The 18,144-nt window shown below is 41.6% G+C and overlaps 1 protein-coding gene across 1 annotated transcript; it reads right to left on the bottom strand.

The window, feature by feature from the left end:
- Nucleotides 1–4,136: 4,136 nt before the first annotated feature.
- LOC106602926 (ADP-ribosylation factor-like protein 3) lies at nt 4,137–9,391 on the bottom strand. The gene is made up of 6 exons (XM_014195940.2): nt 9,157–9,391; nt 8,788–8,931; nt 7,407–7,523; nt 5,747–5,797; nt 5,384–5,569; nt 4,137–4,704 (listed from the first exon to the last, which is right to left on the bottom strand). Exons 1-6 carry the CDS (start codon nt 9,172–9,174, stop codon nt 4,651–4,653), a joined length of 570 nt encoding a protein of 189 aa, XP_014051415.1. The 5' UTR covers nt 9,175–9,391; the 3' UTR covers nt 4,137–4,650.
- Between the last annotated feature and the right edge of the window lie 8,753 nt (nt 9,392–18,144).

Raw genomic sequence — 18,144 nt, 5'->3', positions numbered from 1 at the left:
CTCACTGTTTGTAACAGTGTCTGAGACTGGCACGTTGTACTTTTTTTCAGATCATCAACGAGGATGATTACTTCAAGAATGTGTTTGATTACTACAATCAAGTCAAAAGACATTTCTATGCCCCAGTAGATATGGAATATATTAACTTTTTCTAATCAAATAGGATTGAACCCAAAGATGATCGAATTCTCTAATGAAATGCAATGTGGCTTTCTTTTTCAGTAGCCCGTCATGATTCCCTCAGTGGACTGTGGTGGTTGCCATACCTTCTTGTGTCTCCATGCGCACTTCCTGGACCAGGTGTTTCCTCTTTATTTATTTTTTTAACCTTTATTTAACTGGCCATGTCACAGAGTTGTGCCTGCATCATCCTTGTCAGTAGGATTACACCCTGCGGTTAGAGAGTATGGCAGGTAGAAATAGTCGCAGTAAGCGTGTGTTCTTATGTTATAGTTTTGTTACTGCATAACAATACAGCATAGCAACAAGTACAAATCCAGAGATATTACGAGTAAATTAGTCACAGCGAAACCAGGATGTCACTATATAGAACAGGAGTTGTTCAGTGATAACATGAGACTAACCAACAGAACACATACTCGTCTGAATGTCTTAGAATTCCAGAACTACCTCCAGATATCCATATCCGGATAACTCACTTAATGTTGGTGTAAGAAACTTTTCCAAAGACAGTGCAGTTCTCCGATCCTTTATCTGATTGCTTTTTTCTAATAAAATTGTATCTGTTGCATACACATATTTAGCAAATGTTATTGCTGGTGTAGCGAAATGCTTGTGTTCCGAGCTCCAACAGTGCAGTAATATCTAACAATTCACAACCATATACACATCTAAAAGTAAAAGAATGGAATTAAGAAATATATAAATATTAGGACGAGCAATGTCGGAGCCGGAGTGTGTGTGTGTGTATATTTATACACACACACACATTACACACACACAACATCCCTTTTTCAGGACCTTGTCTTTCAAAGATAATTAGTAAAAATCCAAATAACTTCACAGATCTTCATTGTAAAAGGTTTAATTAAACACTTTCTCATGCTTGTTCAATAAACCATAAACAATTAATGAACATGCACCTGTGGAACGGTCGTTAAGACACTAACAGCTTACAGACGGTAGGCAATTAAGATCAGTTATGAAAACTTAGGACACTAAAGAGGCCTTTCTACTGACTGAAAAACACAAAAAGAAAGATGCCCATGGTCCCTGCTCATCTGTGTGAATGTGCCTTAGGCATGCTGCAAGGAGGCATGAGGACTGCAGATGTGGCCAAAGGAAATAAATTGCAATGTTCGTACTATGAGACGCCTAAGACAGCGCTACAGGGAGACAGGACAGACAGCTGATCGTCCTCGCAGTGACAGACCATATGTAACAACACCTGCACAGGATCGGTACATCCGAACGTCACACCTGTGGGACAGGTACGGGATGGCAACAACAACTGCCTGAGTTACACCAGGAATGCACAATCCCTCCATCAGTGCTCAGACTGTGCGCAATAGGCTGAGAGAGGCTGGACTGAGGGCTTGTAGGCCTGTTGTAAGGCAGGTCCTCACCAGACGTCGCCTATGGGCACAAACCCACCGTCGCTGGACCAGACAGGACTGGCAAAAAGTGCACTTCACTGACGAGTCGCGGTTTTGTCTCACCAGGGGTGATGGTCGGATTCGCGTTTATCGTTGAAGGAATGAGCTTTATACCGAGGCCTGTACTCTGGAGCGGGATCGATTTAGAGGTGGAGTGTCCGTCAGGGTCTGGTGCGGTGTGTCACAGCATCATCGGACTGAGCTTGTTGTCATTGCAGGCAATCTCAACGCTGTGCGTTACAGGGAAGACATCCTTCTCACTCATGTGGTACCCTTCCTGCAGGCTCATCCTGACATGACCCTCCAGCATGACAATGCCACCAGCCATGCAGCTCGTTCTGTGTGTGATTTCCTGCAAGACAGGAAAGTCAGTGTTCTGCCATGGCCAGCGAAGAGCCCGGATCTCAATCCCATTGAGCACGTCTGGGACCTCTCGGTGGATGAGGGCTAGGGCCATTCCGCCCAGAAATGTCCGGGAACTTGCAGGTGCCTTGGTGGAAGAGTGGGGTAACATCTCATAGAAAGAACTGGGAAATCTGGTGCAGTCCATGAGGAGGAGATGCACTGCAGTACTTAATGCAGCTGGTGGCCACACCAGCTACTGACTGTTACTTTTGATTTTGACCCCCCCCCCCTTTGTTCAGGGACACATTATTCAATTTGTCAGTCACATGTCTGTGGAACTTGTTCAGTTTATGTATCAGTTGTTGAATGTTATGTTCATACAAATATTTACACATGTTAAGTTTGCTGAAAGTGAGTGAGAGGATGTTTCTTTTTTTGCTGAGTTTATATACGCACACACACACACACAGTGCCTTCGGAAACTATTCAGACCCCTTCACCTTTTCCACATTGTGTTATGTTACAGCCTACTGTTCTGTTCGGGTTCAGGTTAGGGCTCTGGCTCCAGTCTGAGGTCCTGAGCGCTCTGGTGGAGCATATTTTCATCAAGGCTCTCTCGTCTACTTTGCTCCGTTCATCTTTGCCCTCGATCCTGACTAGTCTCCCAGTCCCTGCCACTGAAAAACATCCCCACAGCATGATGCTGCCACCACCATGCTTCACCGTAGGGATGGTGCCAGGTTTCCTCCAGACGTGACGCTTGGCATTCAGGCCTACAAGTTCAATCTTGGTTTCATCAGACCAGAGACTCTTGTTTCTCGTTGTCTGAGAGTCCTTTAGACGCCTTTTGGCAAACTCCAAGTGGGCTGTCATGTGCCTTTTACTGAGGAGTGGCTTCCGTCTGGCCACTTTACCATTAACGCCTGATTGGTGGAGTGCTGCAGAGCTGGTTGTCCTTCTGGAAGGTTCTCCCATCTCTATAGAGGAACTCTGGAGCTCTGTCAGAGTGACCATCGGGTTCTTGGTCACCTCCCTGACCAAGGCCCTTCTCCTCCGATTGCTCAGTTTTGCCGGGCCAACTCTAGTAAGAGTTTTGGTGGTTCCAAACTTCTTCCATTTAAGAATGTTGGCCACTGTGTTCTTGGGGACCTTCAATGCTGCAGAATTTTTTTGGTACCCTTCCCCAGACCTGTGCTTTGGCACAATCCTGTCTCAGAGCTCTACAGACAATTCCTTTGACCTCATGGCTTAGTTTTTGCTCTGACATGCACCCTAAACTGGGGGACCTTATATAGACAGGTGTGTGCCTTTCCAAATCATGTCCAATCAATTGAATTTACCACAAGTTGACACTCAAGTTTTAGAAACATCCCAAGGATGATCAATGGAAACAGGATGTATCTGAGCTCAATTCCGAGTGTCATAGCAAAGGGTCTGAGTATGTCTCTCTATTCAAGGCAGAGCTTCCTTTGCTGGTGAAAGACAGGGTTCTGACAGTCGGGCCACCCACTTTAGAACACAGGCTTATTTTAGTGAGTGGTCGTCAGAGTGTGCTGTACTCCTCACAGGGACTAATGAGATAGGATTTAGCTGTCATCCATCCATATTTTTTTTTACATTTTAGTCATTTAGCAGACGCTCTTATCCAGAGCGACTTACAAATTATCACTGATAATAAAAACACGATCCAGCTGCTGACATCAACTCTGAAGTGACACCATAGTCCAGGGATATTCAAATCTTACTCTACGAGGTTTAGACTACTGCTGGTTTTCTGTTCTACCTGATAATTAGTTGCACCCAGTTGTTATCCCAGGTCTAAATCAGTCCCTGATAAGAGGGGAAGAATGGAAAAAAAGCAGTGGAACCGGCTTCGGTCCAGATTTGAATTGAATTAGCATAGTCTATAGCGATACAGATACTTCTCGTTCAGTTGTTCGCTGAGCCCTCATCGTGTGTGCGACAGGAATATACATTTACTTACAATGTATTTGACACAGACCATGGATTGTTTTTTGTGAGTTTACTATTCCTGGCACAGGTGTAATGATGACAGTCCCCCACTGTGGGGCAGCACTGACTTACTGTCTGACAGCAGTGACAAACAGGATGGAAGAGTGCTTGCCTATTGCTTTAATTGATGGTACAAACAAAGCATGCATACGTCTGAGCAGATTTTGCCAATTCAATATTTATGTTGTATCACAGTCTCAATTCACGCGATAAACAAATAATGTATAAACAATGAAACCACACAAACTACAAAATGTATGAATTTTTCCTAAAATATGCTTAAAAGTAGAGATGTTCTACTAAAGTTTTTGTGGGACTATTTGCCCATAAAATGCTCTGTCCCTTGGAGTACTTGTGCTCTTCCAGAATAGTTTTTTCTCCATAGACTTATATCAAAGAAAGTATCATTCCAGAGCATTAACCCTTCATGGGACCGGGAGAATATGTGTTTTATTCTCTTGTTGATGGTTTCTATTGTGACCCCCTCCTTCAGTCCATTTTCCTGTGGCTGGATTTGAGAAGCCAGAAAGATCTCAAATGTTTTGGGTCATCCTCAGAGAGATGGCTTCATCTATAAAACCTGTCACCATTGCATTGGGTGTTAACATTTGTACAGAGTTTTCATGAAACACACAAAAGTATGTGCGTACAAAGCAGCATGTTGGATATTCAGGGTTTAGTCAGCTTTCTTCCTATTCACAATGGTGTCGGAAATCCAGTTCATGCCGTCCTGTGAGAACAAAAAGATTACACATGACATTTAAAAAAAATTACAAAGTAATTACAGCATATACCTGTCGTAGATGTACAGTATATTGCAGCTACAGTGTTACGTATTTCATTGGACATATAGTCAGGTCTTATGTTGGGGTCTGACCTCCTGATCCTCTAGGACAGTACTCGGGCAGATGCTAATCTGGAGCTTTACACGGCTTTCATGTTGTGTTACGACGATGAGGCAAAGCATTCCAATAGTTTGTTTCAGCTCTTCATTTTCACCCCTACTGAGATGTTGCCCTGACAACCCTGCTGTAAACTGTAATGACATAATATGCTGCACACTATGTGAAACCCAGTTATAGGTTCTGAAAAGATCCTACTAATGATATGGTGGATAACAGAGAATAACTTATTCTCCTGTGGGCTCCAATTATTTTACTACATGAATAGTGAGAAGAGGACGTTTGCTGGAGTACGCACAGCACTCCCCTTTAACTACATGAGGAGGAACAGAACATGAACACCCACTGAGTCCACTGAATTGGCACTTGATGTTGCCTTTCATATGTCTTGTAAGTCCCAGTGGATTGTACAGTACAGTTATTTTATATTGTGATATGGTGTCCCTCTAACTTCATTAAATGGTAACTGACATGATCTGTCCTATTTTCAGAGATGTTGTGGCCTACCTGTACTCCCTCTCCAGAGAAAGCGGAGCAGGCCTGGATCTGCCACGCCCGGTCGCGGTACGTGTGCAGGTTCAAGCCCTCTGCAATTTCGCTGGCAGGCGAGGCCGTGGCCAGGTCCTGCTTGTTGGCAAAGATGAGCACTGGAACCCCCTTCAGGTTCTCGTCAACGATCAGTTCTGACAGCTCCTGAGGGGTCAGCAGTGTTATTTCAGAGAGGAGCATAGTGTGTGGACTACATCTCCGTGTTGTCAGCAATTACTGGTTTGCGTATCCACTGTTATAATACAAGGCTTACTGTTAACATTAAAGATTTACAAGACAATGTTTGGAATAGAGAATGACTGCTATTTCAGTTGGCCTCACCAGTCCAGTTTCTTCAAACCGCTTCTTGTCTGCACTATCTATGACATATATCTGGAGGAAAGAGGAAATAGGCGGGTCATTTATCATCTTGTAACACATATGATTGATTCTCTATTTGGTATCTCACTTTTATTGAGATTGAAGTAAACTAATGCCCAAGCAATAAAACAGGCTGTAGTCTAAACCTGACTGTAGTAAATGGCTTCTATTTTACTCTCTGAAGCATGTTGCAGATACAGTGCCTTCACAAAGTATTCATACCCCTTGACTTATTCCACATTTTGTTGTTACAGCCTGAATTCAAAATGGTTTAAAAAAAATAAAAAATGTTCTCACCCATCTACAAACAATAACCCTTAATGACAAAGTGAAAACATGTTTTTAGACATTTTTGCAAATGAATTGAAAATGAAATACAGAAATATTACACCACTGAGTCAATACATGTTAGACTCACTTTTGGCAGTGTTTCCAGCTGAAGTCTCTAAGAGCTTTGCACACCTAGATTGGACAATATTTGCACATCATTTTTTTTTATTCCTCAAGCTCTATCAAATTGGTTGTTGATCGTTGCCATTTTCAAGTCTTGCCATAGGTTGTCATTCCGATTTAAGTCAAAACTGTAACTAGGCCACTCAGGAACATTGTTTGTCCTCTTGGTAAGCAACTCCAGTGTATATTTGACCTTGTGTTTTAGGTTCTTGTCCGCAAGGGGATTTTCTCCCAGTGTTTGTTGGAAAGCAGACGGAACCAGGTTTTCCTTTAGTATTGTGCCAGTACTTAACTCAATCTTTTTATCCAGAGAAACTCCCTAGTTCTTGCCGATGACCAGCATACCCATAACATGATGCAGCCACCACAGTGCTTGAAAATATGAAGAGTGGTACACAGTGATGTGTTGTGTTGGATTTGCACCAGACATAACATTTTGTATTCAGGACATAAAGTTAATTCGTTTGCCACATTTTTTGAAAATGTACTTTAGTATGTTATTGCAAACAGGTTTCATGTTTTGGAATATTTTTATTCTGTACAGGCTTCCTTCTTTTCACTCTGTCATCTAGGTTAGTAGTGTGGAGTAACTACAATGTTGTGGATTCATCCTCAGTTTTCTCATACCACAACCATTAAACTCTAACTGTTTTAAAATCCCCAATGGCCTCATGGTAAAATCCCTGAGTAGTTTCCTTTCTCTCTGGCAACTGAGTTAGGAAGGATACCTGTATCTTTGTAGTGATGATTTTTTTTCTTATTTTTTTTTAACCAATATGTGTTCTTCTTTGCAAGGCATTGGAAAACCTCCCTTGTCTTTGTGGTTGAATCCGTGTTTGGAATTCACCGCTCTTATTATGTGACGTGTTAAGCACATTTTTACTCCTGAATTTCTTTGGCTTGCCATAGCAAAGGGGTTGAATACTTATTGACTCAAGACATTTCAGCTTTTCATTTTCATTAATTTGTAAAAATTTCTAAAAACGTAAATCCACCTTGACATTATGGGGTATTGTGTGTAGACCAGTGACACAAAATCTCAATTTAATCAATTTTAAATTCAGGTTTTAACACAGCAAAATGTGGAAAAATTCAAGGGGTGTGAATACTTTCTGAAGCCACTGTATAATAGGACAAAGTGAGAAATCTGCTAACAGAATTTACACACCAACAAATCTGTGTTTTCCAAATATTTCTTCCAGAAGGGTCGAATCTTCCTCTGTCCTCCAATGTCCCACACGTTCAGTTTCATTCCGTGAGATGTGAGACTCTTAATGTTGAAGCCCTTTGGGATCAATGGAGGAGCAGAATTTGGAGGTAACACAGTTCAGCAGAACACTGCCTTAATCTTGTAGGCTACTTGTGTCTCTAAATAAGCATTTGTTTATAACATTCTGACATTACAAGATAGACATGTACATTGATAATAAACCTAGACCCTCTGTTTTTAGCTAGGCCTTACAAAATGTGTGTCACACCCTCTGCCTTAATGGTTAAGTAATCTTCAACCCCTGGATTAAAGTCACAGCCTGGTCTCTATTCTTAGTCTAGCTTAATGTGCTATTTTGTGCAAAGTCTGCATAAAACAAGCACTGTCTGTGATTGCCTTTGAACATATGAAAAACCAAACTAAATCATACAACACTACTATGATGAACTTGAATAGACAACGTGTCGATATTTGATGATACTACTTGTTTATTTCCAAAGCCCCTTAGCTCTTGGTCAGAGGGATATACTACAAAGCAGGACAATGAGTTAGCCATGTGTTTTTGGTTGTTGAGTTAATTAGACCATACCCATTTCAAGCTCATCTTTCAAAAAAAAAGAACTTATTTCAGAATATTTAGGCAAGTGACTCTTTGATCCTGCTTTGTAGTATAACCCTCTGGAGTGACCTGACCCTTGTGAAGTCATCGGTACAGCCAGAAGGGGACTGGCCAGTGGTCATACCTCGGAGACTATTCTTTCTAGGTTTCTTCCTAGGTTCCTGCCTTCTAGGGACTTTTTCCAAGACACTGTGCATCTTCATCTGCATTGCTTGCTCTTTGGGGTTTTAGGCTGGGTATTTGTAAAGAACTTTGTGACAACTGCTGCTGTAAAAAAAAGGACCATTAAAATACATTTGATTTATTGATCTGGGATCAGGCCATTTATCTCCCTTTTCATGTCTGACATGAAGTGTGACAATTCTTTGCATCTATTTGAACTGCTAGAAGGGATGAGCGGCTTTACTTGCTACCAGTGGAGTGACAATTAGGTTAATATGCCATTGTTTTCTCAAATGTCACCCATTTAGAGATCCAAGAATGATTATAGCTTGGTAGAAGACATTGATATGATCAAAGATCCGATTTTGAATCAGCAGGTTAAAAAAAGATCTGACATCCGGCTTCCATTGAGTAAGTGTCATTCCGTGTAAGCCTTCAGCAACAACCTGAGGAAGGAAGTGTAATATCCTGCCATGGAGCTGGGTCACAGAGTTGTCATTACAAAACTACAGTGGGCCTGCTTATGTAAGTTCAGAGCATGCCAGGAATGGATCTGACCTGTGTAGGAGTAATGGTGTTGACATCCTCGGATGAAAGCTGTTTTAGCAGCGTTGTTTTGCCAGCGTTGTCTAGACCCAGAAGGACTATACGAAGTTCCTGTTCTGTGGTTCCTTTTAATTTCTGTAGGACTGAGAAAAACCCCTGAGAAAAACAAGATAGAAGAGGATATTGCAAACAGACACAGAAAAAAAGCAATTAGGAAGCTTGTAAGAGACTACTAGGCATTTTATTAGCTGAGATTGTGTCAAATCGACAGTTAATTATTGAAAAGAGAAAACAATTTGTCCCTGAATAACCCTTTAGGACTCATCAAGATGTACATTTCCATCAAACTCAAAGATCGGCAGCAGAAGGTAGCGGAATTACCTTTTGAACTTCTCCCATGTTGAATGATGTGCTTCAGATGGTGGGAAAAAAGGACAGGTAAGAGGGTAAATCCTCATTATATGGTGAATCTTCAGAGGTGAGCACAGTGTTGTCCAGGTACCCAGTAAATAGGCCTAAAGGTATCTCCTCGGTACCCCTTACATCCGTTTGAAGCGTCCAGAGCCAGGGTGGAGTCGTCCACCCTGGCTTTTTTGAAGATTTCCCTCAGGAGGAGGAGTAGGTAGGGGCCAGGGAAGGATTACCAGGCTACAATTAGCCCTCCCTGTTTTGCACACCTTTCCCCCAACCCCATTGGCCCCCACCCCTCCCTTGTCCTTTCTGTGCCTAACTCCATGCATTAAAGAATTTACCTGGATTATCCTCCCCACCACCTGCCACACGGGAAGCCCAGAGCTCTTCATCTGCTGCCTTTCTCTGGTCTCTGCCCACTATCCTCCAACCCCTCATCCTTCTTCCTCCTCCGTGTTCCTCCAAAATATTGTTTTGTCTTTTCCTTACAAATCAAATCACATTTCTTCCCAACAATGAAGAGAGAAAAATAGACAAATAAAAGAAAGATAACACAAGGAATAAATACACAATGAGTTACAATAACTTTGCTATATACACGGGGTACCAATACTGAGTCAATGTCCAGCAGTAAGAAATATTGAGGTATATACTGTATGTACATATAGGTAGGGGTAAAGTGACTAGGCAACATGATAAATAATGAGCAGTAGCAGCAGCATATGTGATGAATCAAAAGAGTTAGTGCAAAGGGGAGGTCAATGCAGATAGTCCGGGAAGCAGCTCGGGGCTGATAGTGAATGTTTGCAAGCCCTGCAGCATCTAATGAGCGTCAGAGCCGGTGTAGTAGGAACCTGTATTGAAGCTTTGCCTGCTTGATGGCTTGTCGGAGGTCGTAGCGGGATTTCTTATAAGCGTCCGGATTAGTGTCTCACTCCTTGAAAGCTGCAGCTCAGTGTGGATGTTTCCTGTAATCCAGGGCTTCTGGTTGCTATATGTACGTATGGTCACTGTGGGGACGACGTCGTTGATGCACTTATTGATGAAGCCAGTGACTGATGTGGTATACTCCTCAATGTTATCGGATTAAATTCAGAACATATTCCAGTCTGTGCTAGTGAAACAGTTCTGTAACTTAGCATCCATTTCATTGGACCACTTCCGTATTGAGCACGTCACTATTACTTCCTATTTCAGTTTTGGTTGTAAGCAGGAATCAGGAGGATAGCGTTATGGTCAGATTTGCTAAAGGGAGGGTGATGTAGAGCTTTGTTTGCGTTACTGTGTGTGGTGTAAAGGTGATCAAGATTTTTGTCGCCTCTAGTTGCGCAGGTGACATGCTGGTAAGAATTAGGTAAAACGGATTTCAGTTTAGCTGCATTAAATCACCGGCAACAAATGCCGCCTCTGGATGTGCATTTTCTAGTTTGCTTATGGCCCTATACAGCTTGTTGAGTGTGGTCTTAGTGCCAGCATCTGTTTGTGGTGGTAAATAGACAGCTAAATATAGATTATCATGAGGTATTCTAACTCAGGTGAGCAAAAGCTTGAGACTTCATTAACGTTAAATATCACGCATCAGCTGCTGTTAACAAAGAGACACACTCTTCACATCTTAGTTTTCCAGAGGAGAAACCCGCAAGATAAAATGTAAAACAGCCGCTATCCACTACAGCACCATCTTAAAAGATAAGACATACATAAGTCTTGAAGACAATTTTTTGAAATGATGAATGCCATAACATACAGTGGGGGAAAAAAGTATTTGATCCCCTGCTGATTTTGTACGTTTGCCCACTGATAAAGAAATGATCAGTCTATAATTTTAATGGTAGGTTTATTTGAACAGTGAGAGACAGAATAACAACAAAAATATCCAGAAAAACGCATGTCAAAAATGTTATAAATTGATTTGCATTTTAATGAGGGAAATAAGTATTTGACCCCCTCTCAATCTGAAAGAGTTCTGGCTCCCAGGTGTCTTTTATACAGGTAACGAGCTGAGATTAGGAGCACACTCTTAAAGGGAGTGCTCGTAACCACAGCTTGTTACCTGTAAAAAAGACACCTGTCCACAGAAGCAATCAATCAATCAGATTCCAAACTCTCCACCATGGCCAAGACCAAAGAGCTCTCCAAGGATGTCAGGGACAAGATTGTAGACCTACACAAAGCTGGAATGGGCTACAAGACCATCGCCAAGCAGCTTGGTGAGAAGGTGACAACATTTGGTGTGATTATTCACAAATGGAAGAAACACAAAAGAAATGTCAATATCCCTCGGCCTGGGGCTCCATGCAAGATCTCACCTCGTGGGGTTGCAATGATCATGAGAATGGTGAGGAACCAGCCCAGAACTACACGGGAGGATCTTGTCAATGATCTCAAGGAAGCTGGGACCATAGTCAGCAAGAAAACAATTGGTAACACACTACGCCGTGAAGGACTGAAATATACATGCCCGTTTGAAGTTTGCCAATGAACATCTGAATGATTCAGAGGACAACTGGGTGAAAGTGTTGTGGTCAGATGAGACCAAAATGGGGCTCTTTGGCATCAACTCAACTCACCGTGTTTGGAGGAGGAGGAATGCTGCCTATGACCCCAAGAACACCATCTCCACTGTCAAACATGGAGGTAGAAACATTATGCTTTGGGGGTGTTTTTCTGCTAAGGGGACAGGACAACTTCACCGCATCAAAGGGACAATGGACGGAGCCATGTACCGTCAAATCTTGGGTGAGAACATCCTTCCCTCAGCCAGGGCATTGAAAATGGGTCGTGGATGGGTATTCCAGCATGACAATGACCCAAAACACACGGCCAAGGCAACAAAGGAGTGGCTCAAGAAGAAGCACATTAAGGTCCTGGAGTGGCCTAGCCAGTCTCCAGACCTTAATCCCATAGAAAATCTGTGGAGGGAGCTGAAGGTTCGAGTTGCCAAATGTCAGCCTCGAAACCTTAATGACTTGGAGAAGATCTGCAAAGAGGAGTGGGACAAAATCCCTCCTGAGATGTGTGCAAACCTGGTGGCCAACTGCAAGAAACGTCTGACCTCTGTGATTGCCAACAAGGGTTTTGCCACCAAGTACTAAGTCATGTTTTGCAGAGGGGTCAAATACTTATTTCTCTCATTAAAATGCAAATCACTTTATAACATTTTTGACTTGCGTTTTTCAGGATTTTTTTGTTGTTATTCTGTCTCTCACTGTTCAAATAAACCTACCATTAAAATTATAGACTGATCATTTCTTTATAAGTGGGCAAACGTACAAAATCAGCAGGGGATCAAATACTTTCCCCCCCACTGTATGACAATTCACCTAAACCTTTGATTCCCCTGGGTCATGCTCAGGCAGCTGGAGAATACAATGGTTATGATGTTGTAAATGACTATTAGTGCAATGTTGCTCCTATACAGTAGGGGGTGTCAGCATACACTGAGTACATGGAGATGACTATTAGCAGGACAGAAATTTGACGAACTGACTTGTTGGAAAGGTGCCATTCTATCCTATTTGCAATCTGGTTTCCGCTCAGGTTATGGATGTGTCACTGCAACCTTAAAGGTCCTGAATGGTGTCACCATTGCCCTTGATTCTAAGCAATGTTGTGATGATATTTTTATTGACTTGGCCAAAGCTTTTGATACGGTAGACCATTCCATTCCTGTGGGAGTATTGATGTCTATGAGGGGTCTTTGGCCTTGTTTGCTAACTACCTCTCTCAAAGAGGGCAGTGTATAAAGTCAGAACATCTGCTGTCTCAGCCACTGCCGGTCACCAAGGGAGTACCCCAAGGCTAGATCCTAGGCCCCACGCTCTTTCAATTTACATCAACAACATAGCTCAGGCAATAGGACGCTCTCTCATCCATTTATATGCAGATGATAGTCTTATACTCAGCTGGCTCCTCCCTGGATATTGTATTAAAGTCTTTACAAAAAAGCTTTCTTTGTGTCCAGCTAGCTTTCTCTGCCCTTAACTTGTTCAGAACACCTCCAAAACAAAGGTCATGTGGTTTGGCAAGAAGAATGCCCCTCTCCCCACCGGTGTGATTACTACCTCTGAGGGTTTAGAACTTGCGGTAGTCACCTCATTCATGTACTTGGGAGTATGGCTAGACGGTACACTGTCCTTCTCTCAGCACATATCAAAACTGCAGGCTAAGGTTAAATCCAGACTTGGTTTACTCTATCGTAATCACTCCTCTTTAACCCGAGCTGCCAGTCTAACCCTGTTTCAGATGACCATTCTACCCATGCTAGATTACAGAGAAACTGGTCATCTCATTATACCGGTCACAAGACCCACTGGTTGATGCTTATTTATAAAACCCTTTTAGACCTCACTGCCCCCTATCTGAGATACCTACTGCAGCCATCATCCTCCACATACAACACCCGTTCTGCCAGTCACATTCTGTTAACCTCTTACATCTAGACGTTCCGCTAGCGGAACACCTGCTCCAATATCCAATGATAGGCGTGGCGCGAATGACAAATTCCTCAAAAATACAAAAACAATTTTTCAAACATATGACTATTTCACAGCATTTTAAAGACAAGACTCTCCTTTATCTAACCACACTGTCCGATTTCAAAAAGGCTTTACAGCGAAAGCAAAACATTAGATTATGTCAGCAGAGTACCAAGCCAGAAATAATCAGACACCCATTTTTCAAGCTAGCATATAATGTCACAAAAACCCAGAAGACAGCTAAATGCAGCACTAACCTTTGATGATCTTCATCAGATGACACACCTAGGACATTATGTTATACAATACATGCATGTTTTGTTCAATCAAGTTCATATTTATATCAAAAAACTGCTTTTTACATTAGCATGTGACGTTCAGAACTAGCAAACTTCCGGTGAATTTGCTAACAATTTACTAAATTACTCACGATAAACGTTCACAAAAAGCATAACAATTATTTTAAGAATTATAGATACAGAACTCCTCTATGCACTCGATATGTCCGATTTTAAAATAGCTTTTTGGTGAAAGCACATTTTGCAATATTCTAAGTACATAGCCCAGCCATCACGGGCTAGCTATTTAGACACCCGGCAAGTTTAGCACTCACCAATATCAGATTTACTATTATAAAAGTTTGATTACCTTTTGTTGTCTTCGTCAGAATGCACTCCCAGGACTGCTACTTCAATAACAAATGTTGGTTTGGTCCAAAATAATCCATCGTTATATCCGAATAGCGGCGTTTTGTTCGTGCGTCCCAGACACTATCCGAAATGGTAAATCAGGGTCGTGCGCATGGCGCAATACGTGACAAAAAAATCTAAATATTCCATTACCGTACTTCGAAGCATGTCAACCGCTGTTTAAAATCCATTTTTATGCCATTTTTCTCATAAAAAAGCGATAATATTCCGACCGGGAATGTCCATTTAGCTAAACAGAGGAAAGTAAACAAAGCTTTCGGTCGACGCGGGCACGAGCCTGAGTCTCACAGTACTGTAACCAGCCACTACCCAAACGAGCTACTTTTTTTCAGCCACAGCCTGCAAAGCCACGATTCAGCATTTTGCCGCCTTCTGAGAGCCTATGGCAGCCGTGGGAAGTGTCACGGTACAGCTAAGATCCTCACTCTTCAATAAACAGAGACAAGAAGAACGACACCTTGTCAGACAGGCCACTTCCTGCATGAAATCTTCTCAGGTTTTTGCCTGCCAAATGAGTTCTGTTATACTCACAGACACCATTCAAACAGTTTTAGAAACTTTAGGGTGTTTTCTATCCAAAGCCAATATTTATATGCATATTCTAGTTACTGGGCAGGAGTAGTAACCAGATTAAATCGGGTACGTTTTTTATCCAGCCGTGAAAATACTGCCCCCTAGCCATAACAGGTTAAAGGTCCCCAAAGCGCACACATCCCTGGGTCACTCCTTTTTTCAGTTCGCTGCAGCAAGCGAGTGGAACGAGCTGCAACAAACACTCTAACTGGACAGTTTTATCTCCATCTTTTCATTCAAAGACTCAATCATGGACACTCTTACTGACAGTTGTGACTTCTTTGCGTGATGTATTGTTGTCTCTACTTTCTTGCCCTTTGTGCTGTTGTTTGTGCCCAATAATGTTTGTACCATATTTTGTGCTGATACCATGTTTTGTGCTGCTGCCATGTTGTGTTGCTACCATGTTGTTGTCATGTTGTGTTGCTACAATGCTGTGTTGTCATGTGTTGCTGCCATGCTATGTTGTTGTTTTAGGTCTCTATGTAGTGTTGTCTCTCTTGTTGTGATGTGTGTTTTGTCCTATTATTTTATTTAAAAAAATACCCAGCACCCCTCCCCACAGGAGGCCTTTTGCCTTTTGGCAGGCCGTCAATGTAAAAAAGACTTTGTTCTTAACTGACTTGCATAGTTAAATAAAGGTTAAATAAAATGTTTAAATTAAGGTTAAATAAAATGACGGTGCTACGTTGAAAGTCACAGTAAGGCCATTTTATTGCCAATGTTTGTCTATGGAGATTGCATGGCTGTGTGCTCGATTTTATACACCTGTCAGCAAAGGGTGTGGCTGAAATAGCCGAATCCACTATTTTGAAGGGTTGTCCACATACTTTTTATATATAGTGTATATAAAACACTAGCAGCCAACCTGCTTGCACCAATCCCATGCAATTACAGTTAAATACAAACCTGCCTTCCCTCAATGAATTTAATTCATTAATTCAACCATTAATTCATTCATTTCAATTACCGTAAAAAAAAACACAGTAAGAGTATTGGTACTGTAAAACAGATTACAATAACATGCTGTACTGTACATTTACAGTATTATATTGGCATCAGAATTGCCAGCAAATTACTTCATTATATAATATCCTATAGCTGTGTTGCTGTAATGATTACTGTTGGCTCGTTTACAGTATTATGCAGTATTGTATAATACAGCACAGTTTTTCTTACTGTAAACATGTTACAGCATCCCTGCTGTAAATCAAAATGACAGTATTTAACTGGCAACTGCCAGAATAATGGTGTAAATCCACAGGGAAAGTTTGTTTTACAGTTTACAGTAGGACCATCTGGAAGCTGTAAGAGGCATAGCCATGTATACATTTAGACTGAGTGGTGGAGTGCCCAGGGGGATCAACCTTTGTCACTCAGACACATGCATTTTCCTAATTTGTACAATGCACTCCAGGATATGTCTGAATCAATGAAATACTCAGGGATTGTTAGTGAATAATATCAAGGGAAATACAGTCAGAGTCAAGCTGGGGTTCATTAATCATCATCAGAGGATCATGTTTGACATCATGCATGTTTGTGTGAGGAGAATACAACATATAGTCTCTCAATTGGGATTTGTGTTCGGAGTGAAAATAGCTTTCTGAAAGAGTTTCAAATTTCAAATCACGACTCCTTTTACCCTCTCAGAGGACCGTTACTCAAGGATTAGTAGCTTAAGTGTCCTCTCCCTCTCCCAGCACAAAAGCCTGCATTCCTCTGGTCTGTGTCTATTATCAACCAAGGGGGCAATCTTTGTTATTAACTGTCCTGTAAAATGGGACAGAGGCTTAACCAGTCTGTCAGAGTGACAAAACTAAGATGTATTGCTACAGTTTACACAATGCAGTCCAGCACAAATTCCTTTTAAACGTCTCTATATGATAGACACTCAAAGAAGATTGCACATTATCTTGGAATCCTGTCAATCTTAAGATAAAGCAATCCTGAGTAAAACCGAATGACAACTATAGCAACCCTACCAACTGCATTAGTTATTATACCTTTTTGGCCTCATTGCTTATTTGCTGCAATACAAATACCTGGGCTGCTAAGAGGAGAGGGTGTTGTCAAGGTAATCCTAGCGGTCATACTACCTCTCAGTCTCGTGGCCTGATGCTCCTAGAGTGAGAGCGGAGTGCCCTAATAGTGCATGTTAGTCCAGTTTGAAGATCCAGTCCGCTCCAGCTGTGGTCAGTTCCAAGCTGTATTGCTGCTAATGCATTGAGCGAGAGGATAATGCAGATGTAGGATCTTAATTTGATCACCATGTTACAGAAGAACATTCCTGCCATGCAGGAAATGCGCAACTTGTAGTATATTTGAAATGTAAAAAAGTGTTCTGAAGTTTCTAATTTCCACTTTGAAATTTCAGACTTGATTTTCACTTATAAAAAATGTATCAACCACTACAAAAATGTCCATTAATTATAATCCATATAATAATTCACATTTCCTGTCGCAACAGGATTATGTTCCCACTGTAGCAAACCGATTCAAATTAAGATCCTACATCTATATCATACAAGGAGAAAAGGGGGCTTATTCTCATGATATCATACAATAGATACTGCTGAGACATTTGTGTTTCATTGCACCTGTAATCTCTTTGCTTTTCTCTTGCCAATAAACTCTACTCTATTGTAACAAGAAATGTTCTCTTGAGTCACAAATTCAAAGCAAATCATCTTGGTTTTAGTATTTGCTCCTCTTCCACTCATTCATCATCTCGCCATGAGTCAGATTTGTCTGACACACAGTCACACTCTTATCCATCAGTTACCTACTCTATTATCATTCTCTATGCATGATGCCCTGCAAGCTGAAGCTCTCATCTTTTCTCCTCAGTTCCTCTCAGTATGATTGAGTCACAGGCAGATTGAACGTTTAAGTAGCATTTCCATTGTCGTTTTCGTTGCACTTGCATTCAGTAGCAACTATGAATCACATTAATATTATGAATAGCGTTGACGTCAAATGGCAGAATCAACGACACGGGTGGTTCCTAATGTTGTGAGATTCTTGCTAGTGTTTACAGAAAAACTGGTTCTGAGAGATTAGGATCAGGACCTGCAATTGTAACAGTAAGCAACTGCTACAAAATGGAAGACTGCAGTGTAGCCTTTGTTAGGAGTACATGTTGCATGAATTGCTAAGGCATAAGAATATGAAAGTGTGTATTCTTATTTAAAATG

This window comes from Salmo salar, chromosome ssa04, assembly GCF_905237065.1.
Source record: "Salmo salar chromosome ssa04, Ssal_v3.1, whole genome shotgun sequence".
NCBI classification, from domain to species: domain Eukaryota; kingdom Metazoa; phylum Chordata; class Actinopteri; order Salmoniformes; family Salmonidae; genus Salmo; species Salmo salar.
The sequence above is the reverse complement of the archived record's forward strand: the minus strand, read 5'-3'. Positions and strand labels throughout refer to the sequence as shown.